This window comes from Sceloporus occidentalis, unplaced genomic scaffold (assembly GCF_023333645.1).
Source record: "Sceloporus occidentalis isolate IW3139 unplaced genomic scaffold, rSceOcc1.0.p SCAF_42, whole genome shotgun sequence".
NCBI lineage: Eukaryota > Metazoa > Chordata > Lepidosauria > Squamata > Phrynosomatidae > Sceloporus > Sceloporus occidentalis.
This window is the reverse complement of record NW_028317022.1, coordinates 7,106,313-7,120,417: the sequence shown is the minus strand read 5'-3', so window position 1 is coordinate 7,120,417 and position 14,105 is coordinate 7,106,313. Positions and strand designations below refer to the sequence as shown.

Genomic DNA, 14,105 nt, shown 5'->3' with positions numbered 1-14,105 from the left:
ATTAAAAATGTGATGCTCTTTTAGCCTCAGGTAGATTTAAGGTTGGGGGGTTCTTCCTGCAAAAGCTACAGATTTAAATTATGTTCTCATCTAAACAATGCAGATCACCAAGAAGGAATGTCACATGTAATGAAGACGCACTTGGCAATGTTAAATACATTTCAGCATAAGGATACAATAATTTAGTAATATTGTACAGACATACTGTATGCTCATTTTTCATAAAATGCGTAAATTTTACTCATTTTACACTTACAGAAATCAGTGACGTTTTGTGGTTAGCGTGCTGTCAGTAAACAATTAATAGACACAATAAACACAATTTGCACTCTTATAGTCCAGCAGACTAAATAATCGTAATTAAAATGGCTTATAAATAAAATAAAAAAAAATATTGTATTAGAAACTCACCTTATATGGCCACTTGTTGCAGGAGAGAGCATATTGATGCCACTTCAAAAAAAAGACCTCACATTTCTTACCATAGCTATACTAAGGGCAGCAGTCAGGTAGACTCCAATATAACTGTTGGGGAATTACAACTCATGCATTACCTGCCCATGTACTGGCTGAGGCTTGTATGTGTTGTAGCCCAATAACAGCTGGACAGCCTTTTTACTTAGTATGTTTGATAGCACAACATACCATCTGTGGGTAGCGAATTCCACACCTTTATTGTTCTTACTGTAAAGAACCCATTTATCTGCTCTAGGTGAAAATTCCTCCTTTCATGTCTTTGAACGATAAGCATTCAGGACTGTAGCAGATGCATAGCAATCATTAGATTGCTGGTCTGATGCAGACTTGAAGGACATCTTTTGACGTTAAGTTTCCCTTTCTCGCGTTTCATCTTCATAGGAAACAGAAGTAATGGGGAAAAGGCTGGTTTCCTGCCAAGGTTTCCCATAACTCATTTTTACAATATGGGGATACTTTAGAGTACTTTTCAGATACATCTCAATAAAAACATGAAAACCACATCCAGTTATGCAGTATGATTGAAAGTGAATAAACCGATAATGTATGGTCTGCTTATAATCTGTGACCAAATTCATAGTTTACATATGTCTCTAGGCTTCATTTTTGATATCTGTTAAATATCTATGGCACATCTCCAGAGATGTTAGTACTGGCTTGTTGTTTTTTTAAGATTTTACATGGGATTCTGTAGATATACGTCCTAGAATAGTCTAAACTGTGTGGCATATGGGTACATTCTCATGAACAAGCCCAATGATTATGTTGAGCATCTTGGTTAGAACAGTATCTACTAAGTATTGAATAAATGGTGGGTCATGTCCAGTCCCTTCCTCTCCCTTCTTTTGTATTTTTCGGATATCTACAATGGATATGTGAATTTATTGGTCGTTCGATATTACTGATGTAGATATAGAACAGGTCTGATCCTACAATTTTTTGTGTTTCTGTTATATGTTAGCTGTTCTCTGCTTTTTTATATTTCAGGCATACTAAAGGATAGAGCTCATGGGATAGTATCGGCTATTGATACCATGGGCGTAGGAACCGGGGGGGACAGATCCCCCCCAGTAACTCATGCAGGGGGGACCGATAATGAAGAAATCCCCCCCAGGGCCGTAGGAACCCCCCCCAATAGAAACACCGCAATTGCGGCCCGCGAGACCTCGAGGTGCGGCCCGCGTAAGATCGGCAGCCAGGGCAACCGATCTTACGCGGTCCTCACCTCGAGCCCTGCTACTTACCTGTGGGAGGGTCTTCTGTACTGCACAGAGGAAGCGGAACCCAGCAGAGTTCACGTGACATCACATCCTGCTTCCTCTGTGCAGTACCAGAGAACGCAGAGGGAGGCCGCGCCCCCTGCTGAAGTCTGTGAGCGGCATGGAGGAGCTGCAGTGCAGGTAAGGGGATGGGGAGGGTGTTTGAATCAGTATGCGTGATTGAGGGAATGAATCTGTGAATGAATGAGTATATGAATGAACGAGTGTGTGTGTGATAGCATGGATGTGTAAGTGCTGGAACCTAGGCATGATGGGACTGTGATTGCTGTTAGCAAACACACTCCTATCATGCCAAGTCAGCCAGTACATGCTGAAACCTAGCTAGCTGCCCCCTTGTGTATTGATGCTGCCAGCAATATGGGGTCCGCACATCACTTACAGCCACCCTGTACCAGCATGTACTGGCTGCCTGGGTATGATAGGAGTGTGATTGCTGTTAGCAATCACACTCCTATCATGCCAAGTCATATTGCAAATTTTTTTTGTCCAATTGTGGTGTGTTGCTTTTATTAAAAATGTGAGTTTTTATTATTATTTTTAAAGGTGGGGGGGTCATTTTCGGTTTTGGCTAAGTGAACCGTGAATGTTTTGGTCCAGAATTTTCATTTTGGTGCATCCCTAGAATAAATAGAACTATTTCATTTTTAATTATCCTGAGTCCTGAATTTGTAGTCACAAAACTTTCTAGGCCCAGAAATCAGTGAGAAGGGGGCAATAGGGAGAGGGTAGCTAGTGAGAAGGGAGGGTAGGGAGAGGGTAGATGGTGTGAGAAGGGAGGGTAGGGAGAGGGTAGATGGTGTGAGAAGGGAGGGTAGGGAGAGGGTAGATAGTGGGAGAAGGGAGGGGGTAGATAGTAAGAAAGTGTAAGAGGGGGTAGATAGTGTGAGAAGGTGGAGGGGGGGTAGATAGTGTGAGAGATGGGGAGAACGTGGGGATCTGATGGGGGGAAAATGCTGTCCCCCCCAGATTTTTAGGGGTTCCTACGCCCATGATTGATACCCGCGGCAATGGATAATTTTCGATTCTTTCGTGTCGATTGTAATTATTTGTGCCCTGCCGACTTTTCCTATTTGTTTCTTATTTTACTCTTAACAACAATGTATTGTCATATATGCTTGTCGTCCGATTGCCTGTACATATTGTACTGTTATTTTACTGTTTTTATGGACATACTGTTATGAAAACAAGCAAAGAAAAAATTAAGAAAAAATAATACATTTAAAAAGATAACATGTATCTACTAAACAAGTCTTGGTAAGTGGGGATTTATATAGACCACTTTTTACTCTGCACAAATAAGTGAACATACCCCTACATGTGCCTGGCTCAGACAAAATGCTCTAATTATGAGGGGTTTTAGTTTAGATTTAAGGAATGTGGGTCTATTTGTTTTTAAATCATGTGGCTGGTGGATGATGATGACAGCCTCAGACCAGTGTCAGTTAAATAGCTTTACGAAAAAACGTAAGAGTATTATCTTCAGAAATGTTTTGTAGATCCTCCATGCTAAGCACATATACCGGTGCGGATAATTTCTTACCTGGAATGCTGTGAGTTTGTTCCGGAGGTTCACGAGTATTACTCTGGCCAGCAGTAAGAAGATTGGATTGGCTGTCAGGCTGTAGACTGATTCTCCATCAAGAACGAGCGTGCTCAGAATCTCAGCACACACTGCTTTACTCTGAAATGAGGAGGAGAAAAGGCACCCGTTCATCAGGTGAACAGCTTAAAAATAAATACATTAACAAAAGGAAAACGTTCCTCATGTATGTCTATGAGTACCGACAGAAAAGCAGACAAAATAAAACGTAAATAATTTCTCAAACAAAATATAAATTATATGAGGCGCTGTTTGGAAAGAACAAGCACCGATAAACGTGATCTCTTTAACTTAGAGATCAAGAGTAGCTATAATTCTTAAAGGGTGCAAAACTGTTCACATTCTGATTAAAGAGCAGTGCAGAAATCATTACAATTTTAAGAATCTGGTAAAAGTATAAAAGATACTACCAACCCTTGTTTCTAGAAGAATGATGAGGGGTTTATCCACTAAGCAGTGGCTTGTACATGAATAGAAACAGTAAACCTTGTATTAACTACACATTTTGAAAGGCTTATCCAGGTCAAGTTAGAAATGATTAATGCACAATTACGTTGGTCCAATGAAATTCAAAACCTTAAATATGCATTATGCAGGGCCAACTCCTTATCCAGGAGAGATCTGGCAGGTGCGGCCATTTACAATGGACAGTGAGGTTCATGAGATGGAACCTCACAGTTCACTGTTTAGTAAATAATCTCCAAACATAGAAACAAATAATCTAACTTTAGATGATAACCATTTATATATCTATTCGATCTTTTCTTTCTTGATGTAAAAATCTCAAACCTTATCTGGTCCTTCCTCTTGTCATAGATTGGTGATAACCACATGCCTATCCTATGCAATTGTAAATTCTCTCACCACATTGGCCTCTACAACTTCTATAGATAAATGTGACTATTGTTTTATTTGAGTTGACATAACATCAACAGTGTATATAGAGTTGCAACATTATTAGAGGGCATTTACACCCTAAATGGATTATATAATGTGCTCCTATTTGTGTTTTCTATGCAGTGCATTTTTGTGAACACTTGTAGGATAGGGTTGGATAGAATTCATTCAGTATAATGTCTGCCAATGTTTGGGACACTGACTGGACCACACGGCTGGTTTTACCCCTAAACTCCCCCACCTTTTATGAAGCACTTAATGGAAGACCTTTCTCCACATGCAGACAGGGGAACCCTTGGAAGTATCATACAAGCCAACACTGGAGAAAGTTGGAGGTGAATACATAGGGTGACCACAGGTCCAGATTGCCCAGGACAGTCCCGCAATGGGACTTCATGTCCCGCGTCCCGGGCAGCATTAATACGGGACAACGCACCCGCAGAGGTGGATTTTGGGGTAGTATATTAAGAAGCCGCCCCCGTCTGTCGGAAAGAGAACTGAGCCAGCCAGGACCACTCAATAACTTTCGTGGGCGGCACCAGCCCAGCTTAATGATCGTTGTTGGTGAAGCCAGTGTGGCAGCAGGAACCCAGCACGGTGTCAGGATGCGTGGAGGACTGGAGGGATCAAGCAAAGTCTTTAGCCAGGTAAGTTGGCAAACTGGGGACATGGTTGGAAATGGGAAGCTGGGGACAAAGATGGCTATGGGAAGGTATTTTGTGGCAAAGATGGCCATGGGAAACCGGGAACTAAGATGATGACTATGGGAAGGTATTTAGTGACAAAGATGGCTATGGGAAACTGGGGACAAAGATGACTATGGGAAGCTGGTTAGTGACAAAGGTGGCACAGGAAAGCTGTAATCTCATCACCCTACGAGTACAGTGTGCATGGACATCAGTAAACAGGCGAGGCGTTCAACAGAACACCTCTTCTGCAAGCCAAAGAATTAGGGGCTGGGCAAAAGTTCCTAATCTTTATAGCAGATTCTGATGAATTCCTATCCTCATTTGGGTGTTAGGAAAGTGATGAACCGCTTACAAGCTACATGTATGGCTTCTTTAAGTGTATAAAACGTATGCAGAAGACCTGTCCACAGCACTATAACTGGGAGACTGTTCAAGATGCTCAGATATGGCACAGCAGTGCAGTCATACCTCTACTTCCATAATGGAATTGACATCATTATTTCAATAAATTGCTACTAGTGAAATGTTTGCTGCAAAAAGTTATAGCTGTTTTGGAACTTGTACACTATGCCAATTTGTAAAGAAAAATTATATAAACAAACGGAATTTAACATTTTAGCGGTCAGAACGTTAAGTACTAAAAAATGTAGCTTTAGAGTACTTCATACGTTGTAAATGAAAATATTTCCTTGGGATGTAGCAAAACTAATACTAATGGGGTAATTACTTTTACATATAGCCTAATTAAAAGCCTTGAATTAGGGAGGACAGATTTTTAAATCCCAGATTACTAGGGCCAACACTAGTCCTGAATTTGAATAGTTTCAAATGCCCTTCCTACTTGAAATACTTCAATCCCTAAACTTTGTCGAAATGTTCATTTCTAATCAAACTTATTGTTATTATTGAAATTGATAAATTATCAAAATAACTGGCATATAACTATATATAATTATGATATCACTAGAACATGACTGGTACTGCATGTTACTGGTATTATTTTTGTGTTATGGGTGACACAGATTCACTGCAGTTGTACAAGTACAGTTGTAAAAAGCCCGTGTGGAAAATATGCCAGTATTTCCCTTTGACTGGAAACATAAGGTGTTAAACGAGACTCAAGTATACTTCTGGCATAATGAGTTGGCACAACGCACCAAAATAATATTATTTTTTCTTCGACAGCATTCTCATTAGCAGTGGTACTGAATTGATTATTTCCTCTGCAGGATAACTGATCTGATATGGGAACACCAGATCTATTTACTGCCCTCCTAACGTACACACAGCCGTGGATTCCCTTTTGTTTTCCGTTGCTATTTCAAAAACTTTTTGTAAGGAAGAGTCCTTTCATTTTTACAGGACTGCTCCTTTCTAGCCCTTGTTGGGTTTGGTGGCAAGTTAGTCCTTGGAAAGGTGTCGCACTGGAGTGAATGTCATGAAACTCAACCTTAGGTGGCCAATGCATTAGTAAGAGGGACTTCCCACGACATTAGCAAGACCTCCTACATCCTGCAAGGGGAGCTCCAGGTAGCCACAGCCAGAAAATTCCCAGGTATGTTCATATGCATTAACATGCATATGATGGCTGTGTTGTCGCTTTAATACTGCCACCTGCTACAGACCAATGACGACACTTTTTGAGGTCACAGGTGGAGAAGATCCAGCAGGGCAGAAAAGCCTTTATGTTCAAAACCAACCACATATTTTTCATAACAGAAAAAAACGTCCATGTGCACCGCTGTTTTTCACATAAAAAAACCCACTAATATATGAAGTCTAACAAGGATATGATGACAATAAATTAGCTGTTACCATAGAAACTAAGATGATAGGAACATAGCTCTTTCCAATCTACGCTCTCCTGTAATGTGAACTTCTAAAGTGGTCTCGGCACCAAAAAACACAGAAACTGTAATAGATGTGATTAAAAGTGGATTGCTCCTTGTTGAAAAGAGCCGAATGTCTGTATCCTTTATAATAGTTTCTGAATCACTGGAAAGCAGCTCTGTTCCTTAATTTGAAAACAACCCAATAGGATTAAGACTTCTCTCTCGGCTCATATTCCCCAGAGCCACCTCTCCTCTTTTCCTCCTGCCTTGTGCCCTCCAGCATCAACACAGCCAAATAAAAATAGGTTTTCAGAGGGAAGACCCAGCACTAGTTGTCTCTTCCTATAAAATATGAGTGATGCCCCTAGTGATGTCCTGAATTTATAGCACACAGGAACACTGCAGAAAAAAATAGCTCACCAGAGGAAAACATACAGTTTTAGAACAACAAATTCTCATTCCAGATTTGTTCCCATTAGCCTATCTCCTGGGATATAAAGATCTGAAAGAACTATAAATCATTATATTTATTTACATATATATTTACTTATACACACTTATACACACACATATATATTAATATACAGTATTTGTTTAATTATAAGACGACCCCCCAGAATTTAAATATATTAATTTAGAAAAAAGGAAAAGCCTGAATATATGACGACCACATGGGAAAAAAGTTTTATTAGTAAATATTAAGTCACATGTAAACGATTTTTTCATATTTAATAAAAACTATGATTGAGAAAAATGCATTTTTTGTTTTCATTTCCTTTTATTTGCCAACCCGACCCCCAGTTATGCACATCTGCCCCAAGGCTTGCTACTCTGTCCCCCAGATATGCCTTATATCCCCTTATATGCCACTCTGCCCCCCCTTGATATGTCTTATACCCCCTATATGCCACTTTGCCCCCCTATGTCTTATACTCCCTCTATGCCACTCTGCCCCCAGATATGCCTTATTCCCCCATATTTGCCAATCTGCTCCCCTGATATGCCTTATACCCTCCTACACCATTACTGATGCATCCCTAGACTTGCCACCCGTGCTCCAGACTCCCTTGCTTCTAGTGGGGGCAACCGGTGGACGTCTGCACAATGCACATAGATAAACTCCACTGCTACCTGGGACTTCCAACAGGGCTTCTATGACTGAGCACCGGCTGCCAGAGAGGAGGATCCAGGCCTCCTGTAGCACAGCCGGTGAACATCTGCGCGATGCTCGTAGACAACCTCCAGGGCTTCTATGGTGGGGCACTGGAAGGTAATGTGACGCCGTAAGCAGTGGAGGTTGTCTACACGCATCGCACAGGCATCCACCCTCTGCCAGAGAGGAGGATCCAGGTCCCCTGCAGCGCTGCCGGGGATCTGGATCTTAGTCTTTTAGTAAGACCTCTATTTGCTCTGGGAAAAGACTTATAATCAAGCAAATATGTTATATATACACACAACTGTTCAAAAGTTTGGTGTCACCTGTTTTCATGGAAGAAAAAAAAGAAATTTCTAGCTGTAACATAATTGCAAAATCATATAATGATCAATTTGCCTTTTAAACTTAAAACTTGGATTAGCTAACACAACGTGCCATTGGAATATAGGAGCGACAGTTTCTGATAAAGGGCCTCTTTAGTATGCCTATAACATTTACAACAATTAATTTAAAATCACACACAATAACACTAGTACAAAAGGAGAAGAGGGCCCTGCTCTTGCGAGCTTACAATCTAGTCGGTTGCTGAGGGGGAGTGAAACAGTAGGAAAGGATGACCTGTAGAGATTGCTGGCCGTTTAGATGGCTTGATAAGGATGCTGGCTGAGAGCGTTAGGAAGAAAGGTTGTATGGTTCTCGAAAAAGCAGTTTTTTTTCAGAGAGCTTTTAAAAGTCGCGTACAAGGGAGAATGACAGAATGGGGAAGGGAATTCCACAGAAGGTGTGCAGCACGGGTGAAATCACGAATGCTGGAGTGGATGGTAGAAGAGACACGCAGGTCAGAAGAGGAACAAGAAGGGCAGTTTGGGGTGTATTTGTATAAGAGGGAAGATATATATAAGGGGAGTAGAGTTGTTAAAGGCTGTAGGTAAGGGTCAGGAGTTTGGATTTGATTCTGGGGGGTATGGGGAGTCGATAAAGCGATTGGCACAATGGAGCAGCAGATCAGGAACGTGTCAGGACTTGGCCAAGCAGGTCGAGTAGGAGCCCGGTTGCATGAGATATCAGGGGCTCTGCCTGTACCCCACAACATCCAGGTAATGTGGCTCAGCTGTACACAATAATAAGTAACGGATGGGTGTTCACTAGTGGCTCCAGGTAGGCATGACTATAAAAAACAGACAGGATCACGGATGGCAGGGAAGAACCCTGACAGAAAGATTAGTCTAGCTGCAGTGTTGAGGACAGATTGAAGAGGTAAAAGGCGAGAGAGGGAGACCAGTTAGTAGAGAGTTGCAACAATCCAGGTGGGATATCACAAGGGAGTGAATTAATATTTTGGCTGTTTCTTGTATAAGGAATTTCAGATAAGGGATACTCAATCTGTACATTTAATAGAACAGCAATGTATAAAATAAAATATGCATGTTTTCTTCTGATACAGAGTTATGTCATCTCATCTGCCTATTACTAGTGTATTATTATGGACTCCCCTGATGCCGTAGAGCATTTTCTGTCAACAGTAGAATGCACCCCTCTTGGAGTACAGAAGGTTTCAATACCTGCCTGGTTGAAAAGTTAAGAGGCACACTCCAATGTCCCAGACATCCTCATCAACCTTGACTACTTTAATATGCATTTTTTGGGAGCACTTTTATGAACCTGCATGGACAGGTCTCATTAGAACCCCCTTGCAACCCTTGCTGAATCAGAACTGGAGCTGACTGGGTGTATTCAGCAAAACACATCTCCTGCAAGCTGAATCACAAATAATGAATAGAGTCAAATGCATTGGGTGGGGGGAATTCTGCAGAATTTTAAATTCTAGAAATATTGTATCCTGAAATATTTTTCCAAAAAGCAATACAACTGAATCAGAAATATTAATATTTATGGAGTATTACACTACTACTTTCAAAAGGGCAAACTATTATATAGGGGTCGCAGTGGCTGGAACTGCAACCGGCCTCAATATATATAAAAACTTTTGCTAACTTTTTTTCACCAGAGAATCCAATGTGATCAGAAGGAGACAAAAAAGTTATACTGCTGAACAGATCGTGAATACAGAATCACATTCATCCGACTCACAGCTGGCCATTTGTTTCAATTTTAGAAGCCGCAGGACGTGAATCTTCCTATCCAAAATCAATTGTAGGCCTGATTAAACACGAGTGCATTTATTTTTACTTTTTTTCAAGCAACTTCCCAGCATGAGAGCTTCCCGCACTACCGTAAAGAAAAGAAAAAAAAAAAGAAACTAAGCTACTGTACTTTCCCCACTACTATGAAAGTTTGTTGAATCTATATATATGATGTTATAATGTGTCAGTAAATAGGGGTAGGCTGGTGTATTGAAGAGGCTGTCAATCATGTGTTATAACCATACCTGGGAACTTGCGGGCTCCGGCTACCCAGAGCCTTCCCTTGCAGGATGCGACCAGAAAAAAAAAAAGGAAAAATGGGCGTGAAGCGGGGCGTGTCAAGACCCCGCTCCCGTGCCGGGAGGATTCGGGTCTTGACCCGGAGACCCGGAGGATCCCAGGTATGGTTATAACTAGATGGTATTTTTCGTACCCCATTACTTCAAGTGTCCAAATTGGGACAACACCCGTCATGTTTGGTGTCTAGAGGGTGGAGGGTAGAGATTTGTGGCCAACCACATACAGAAACAGCACAGACCACTATTAATTTTGCAGCTCCCTGGGCAATTCAGAGGAGTCCAGAGGATCTCCACAACTGTAAGACCGTAAGTCATGTGTTTCCCCGTCACGTCCACAGGTTAAAAAAAAAATACATGGGGGGGCGTGTCCAGCCGCCAAGGAAGATGGACGTCTGAGCTCTGTGCTCCGCTGCCGCTCGCACTTTCATCTGCTGTCATCCGGCTGCCAGACGCGATGGGGCGAAATAAAAAAGCTCCCGCCGAACCCCCAACCCCGAGCGGTCGCACCAGAGAAGCCGCTAACTCCCTTCGGGAGTATTTCAGGACGCCTGCGGACTTGGCCTCGCAGGCCTTGGCGGACCACGCGGCGGACTCGCCGGCCAGCTCATCCTCCCTGGAGGAGGCGACGTCCGTTCCTGCTCCCGCGCTGCCTCACCACTCACCTGAGGTGCTCCGGCTGTTTTCCTCGGCGCCTTGGCGCTCGGACTTCTCCACCCTCGTCGCGGAGCTCCGGCAGGTGGTCCGGGACGAAGTGGCGACCCTCCGTACTGACCTCTCCTCACTGGAGCACAGGGTGACGGTCCTGGAGGAGGCCTCGGCCTCGCAGCAACAGGTAGGCCAGGCCGTGACTCGGTCTGCTGAACACCACCTGCGCTGCCTCCGTGCTGTGAGGAGGCGGCTGGAGGACCTGGACAACAGGGGACGCAGGCAAAATATTAGAGTCCGGGGTGTTCCTGAATCTGAGGCCTCTGAAGACCTGCTGGCCCTTCTCACTACCCTGTTCTCCGGCCTCCTGGCCAGGGCTGTGGACGCCTCGGCGGTGGTAGACAGGGTGCATCGTGCCCTGAGGCCCCGTGGTGACCCATCTAGTCCTCCCAGGGACATTATCTGTCACCTGACGGACTTCCGCCTCAAAGAGGCCATAATGTCCCGCGCGCGGGAAGTGCGCACGTGGCCGCTTAATGGCGCGGTTGTCACCCTGTTCCATGACCTCTCTGACCTCACCCTGCAGGCCCGTCGCGCCCTGAGGCCCCTGACCCTGGAGCTTCAGCGCCTTCACATCCCCTATCGCTGGGGTCACCCGTTTGCGCTCCTGATCCGGCACAACAACACGTCGCTGACGCTGCGGCACCACCACGAACTCCCCCGCTTGCTGAGTGCCCTGGGCCTCCCTGCCTTGACCGTGGCCGACTGGGCTCTGTCTGGCCTTGACGCAGACGACGGGCCGGCGAGGCAGCCACTCTCTCGGCGCACCAGGCGTGGATTGCCTGAGCAGCCTACCCGGCGCGAACCACCAGCACCACAACCTTTCTGGCGCCATCTGGAGATTGAGGAATGATCACCCTCTGCACCCCTGTTGACCACCACCCTCGATGCTCACTCCGCCACTATACGGAATTGTGACTATTATTTCTTTTTTTATTTTTTTTTATTTTTTATTTTTTCTCTTATATTTTATCACCCCTGTGGGGCTTCACTCCTCGCCGTATTTCTCCATGGACGTCTGCAGGTTTGATTCTGTATCTACATGTCCCTATGCCTGTATATTGTTCGCCTTATCTATTGCAATGTTTATGCACCATATTCGCTCTCTCTGGTCTCTTACTCCATTGCTGCCCACTTTCCTATGGGTCAGTAGGTCCGTACTTTGTTCGCCTTATCTTTTGCAATGTCTCTGCAGCCCATTCGCCCTCCCCGGTGCTTCTGTCCTGGGTTGCATGGGTGCTCACTTTGCCTTTGTTGCGCTTCCAGGGGCTACCTGCTCCTCTCTGCTTTGAACCTGCGGTACCGGGTGTATATATATGCTCCCTACCATACATTTGTTCACGCGGCGCCGCGGTACCTGGGCCCGGGGTTTGTTCTTAACAAATGTGTATAATGTCACCCTTTTTTTTTTTTTTTTATTATATATATATATTTTGTGTCAATGGATCTATATATTGTTCGCCTTGTCTATTGCATTGTCTCTGTACTTCGTTCGCCCACAGATTGCTTTGTGGCTACTTTTGCCTTTGTCGCGCGACTTGGGGTGGCCTACTCCCCACCGCTCTGTGTGTACGGCGCCGGGGGCCTCTGCCCTCTACCTATGTTTCCTACCATACCTCTGTTCACGTGGCGACACGGCACCGGGGCCTGGGGCTTGTTTGTTTGCCTGTTTTGATTATTAATTTATTTATTTTTTTTTATTATTATTTTTTTTTTAATTTATTTATTTATTATTTTTTTTTATTATTATTATTTTTTTTCTTATATTTTATCACCCCTGTGGGGCTCCACTCCTCGCCATATTCCTCCGTGGACGTCTGCAGGTTTATTTCTGTTTCTGTACTTTGCTCGCCTTATCTTTTGCAATGTCTCTGCAGCCCATTCGCCCTCCCCGGTGTTTCTGTCTTGGGTTGCATTGGTGCGCACTTTGCCTTTGTTGCGCTTTCAGGGGCTACCTGCTCCTCCCCGCCTTGAACCTGCGGTACCGGGTGTATCTGCCCTTTATATATGTTTCCTACCATACATTTGTGTCAATGGATCTATATGTCGTTCGCCTTGTCTGTTGCGTTGTCTTTGTACTCCGTTCGCCCACCGGTTGCATTGTGGCTACTTTTGCCTTTGATGCGCGACCTGGGGTGGCCTACTCCCCACCGCTCTGAGTGTACGGTGCCGGGGGCCTCTGCCCTCTATCTATGTTCCGTACCATACCTCCGTTCCCATGGCGCCACGGCACCAGGGCCTGGGGCTTGTTTGTCCGTGTTGATTATTGTGTTGTTTTTTTTTGTTTTTTTTTTGTTTTTTTTTCCGGGGCAGATATGTGTTGATGTACCTTTGTTGTTTGGGCTGGTGGTTGAGGCCTGTTGATGCCTCATGCCGTTCCTCCCTCTCCTTCGACCTAGTTTAGCTGGCTAGTTTGTGTTACTCTATTACTGTTTTTGCTGCGGGCGGCGGCGCGCAGTTGTTCTCGCTGTTCCTACCAATATATTTTTGATCTCTCATACCTTGTTCTATTTTTTCTGTTCTTCCTTGTTCGGTTGCCTCGGCTCCCTCACGCTCACGCCTTCGTTCTGCCATCGACCTCCCTGTCCGTTAGGGTCGTTTCGGGCAACCTAGTGTTGCCCTATTGGCTGGCATGTCTAGTGCGTCTCGCGGTCTTTACTGACCGTTTTGTTCCCGGTCCTCGAACCCTTCAGGTTTCCCTTCCCTCGTACTCCTCCCCCTCCCCTCTGTCTGCCCCCCCCCCTTTTTTTTTTTTTTTTTTTTCTCTCTCTTTCCTCTTCTCTCTCCTCCACCCTTCCTCCCCTCGGGCATGTCGCCCCCACCACGCGCTTCCCCCCTCACCTTCCTGTCCCTTAACGCCCGTGGACTTAATATCCCTGAGAAGCGCTCTCACCTACTCCGGGATCTACGTCGCGACAGAGTGGACGTAGCGTTCCTTCAAGAGACCCACTTCCTCTCCGGCAGGTCCCCTAGGCTCTCAGATCGCTTCTACCCTACCGGCTATTTCAGCAGCAATCCCTCCACCA

The 14,105-nt window shown here is 44.5% G+C and overlaps 1 protein-coding gene across 1 annotated transcript in view; it reads right to left on the bottom strand.

Moving 5' to 3' along the window:
* LOC149289951 (tetratricopeptide repeat protein 27-like) overlaps positions 1-14,105 on the bottom strand; it is a 154,354-nt gene that overhangs the window by 117,768 nt on the left and 22,481 nt on the right. The window contains exon 6 of the mRNA XM_089490160.1: positions 3,298-3,438. Within this exon, the coding sequence (XP_089346286.1) occupies positions 3,298-3,438 (141 nt within the window). The remainder of the gene's footprint in view (positions 1-3,297; positions 3,439-14,105) is intronic.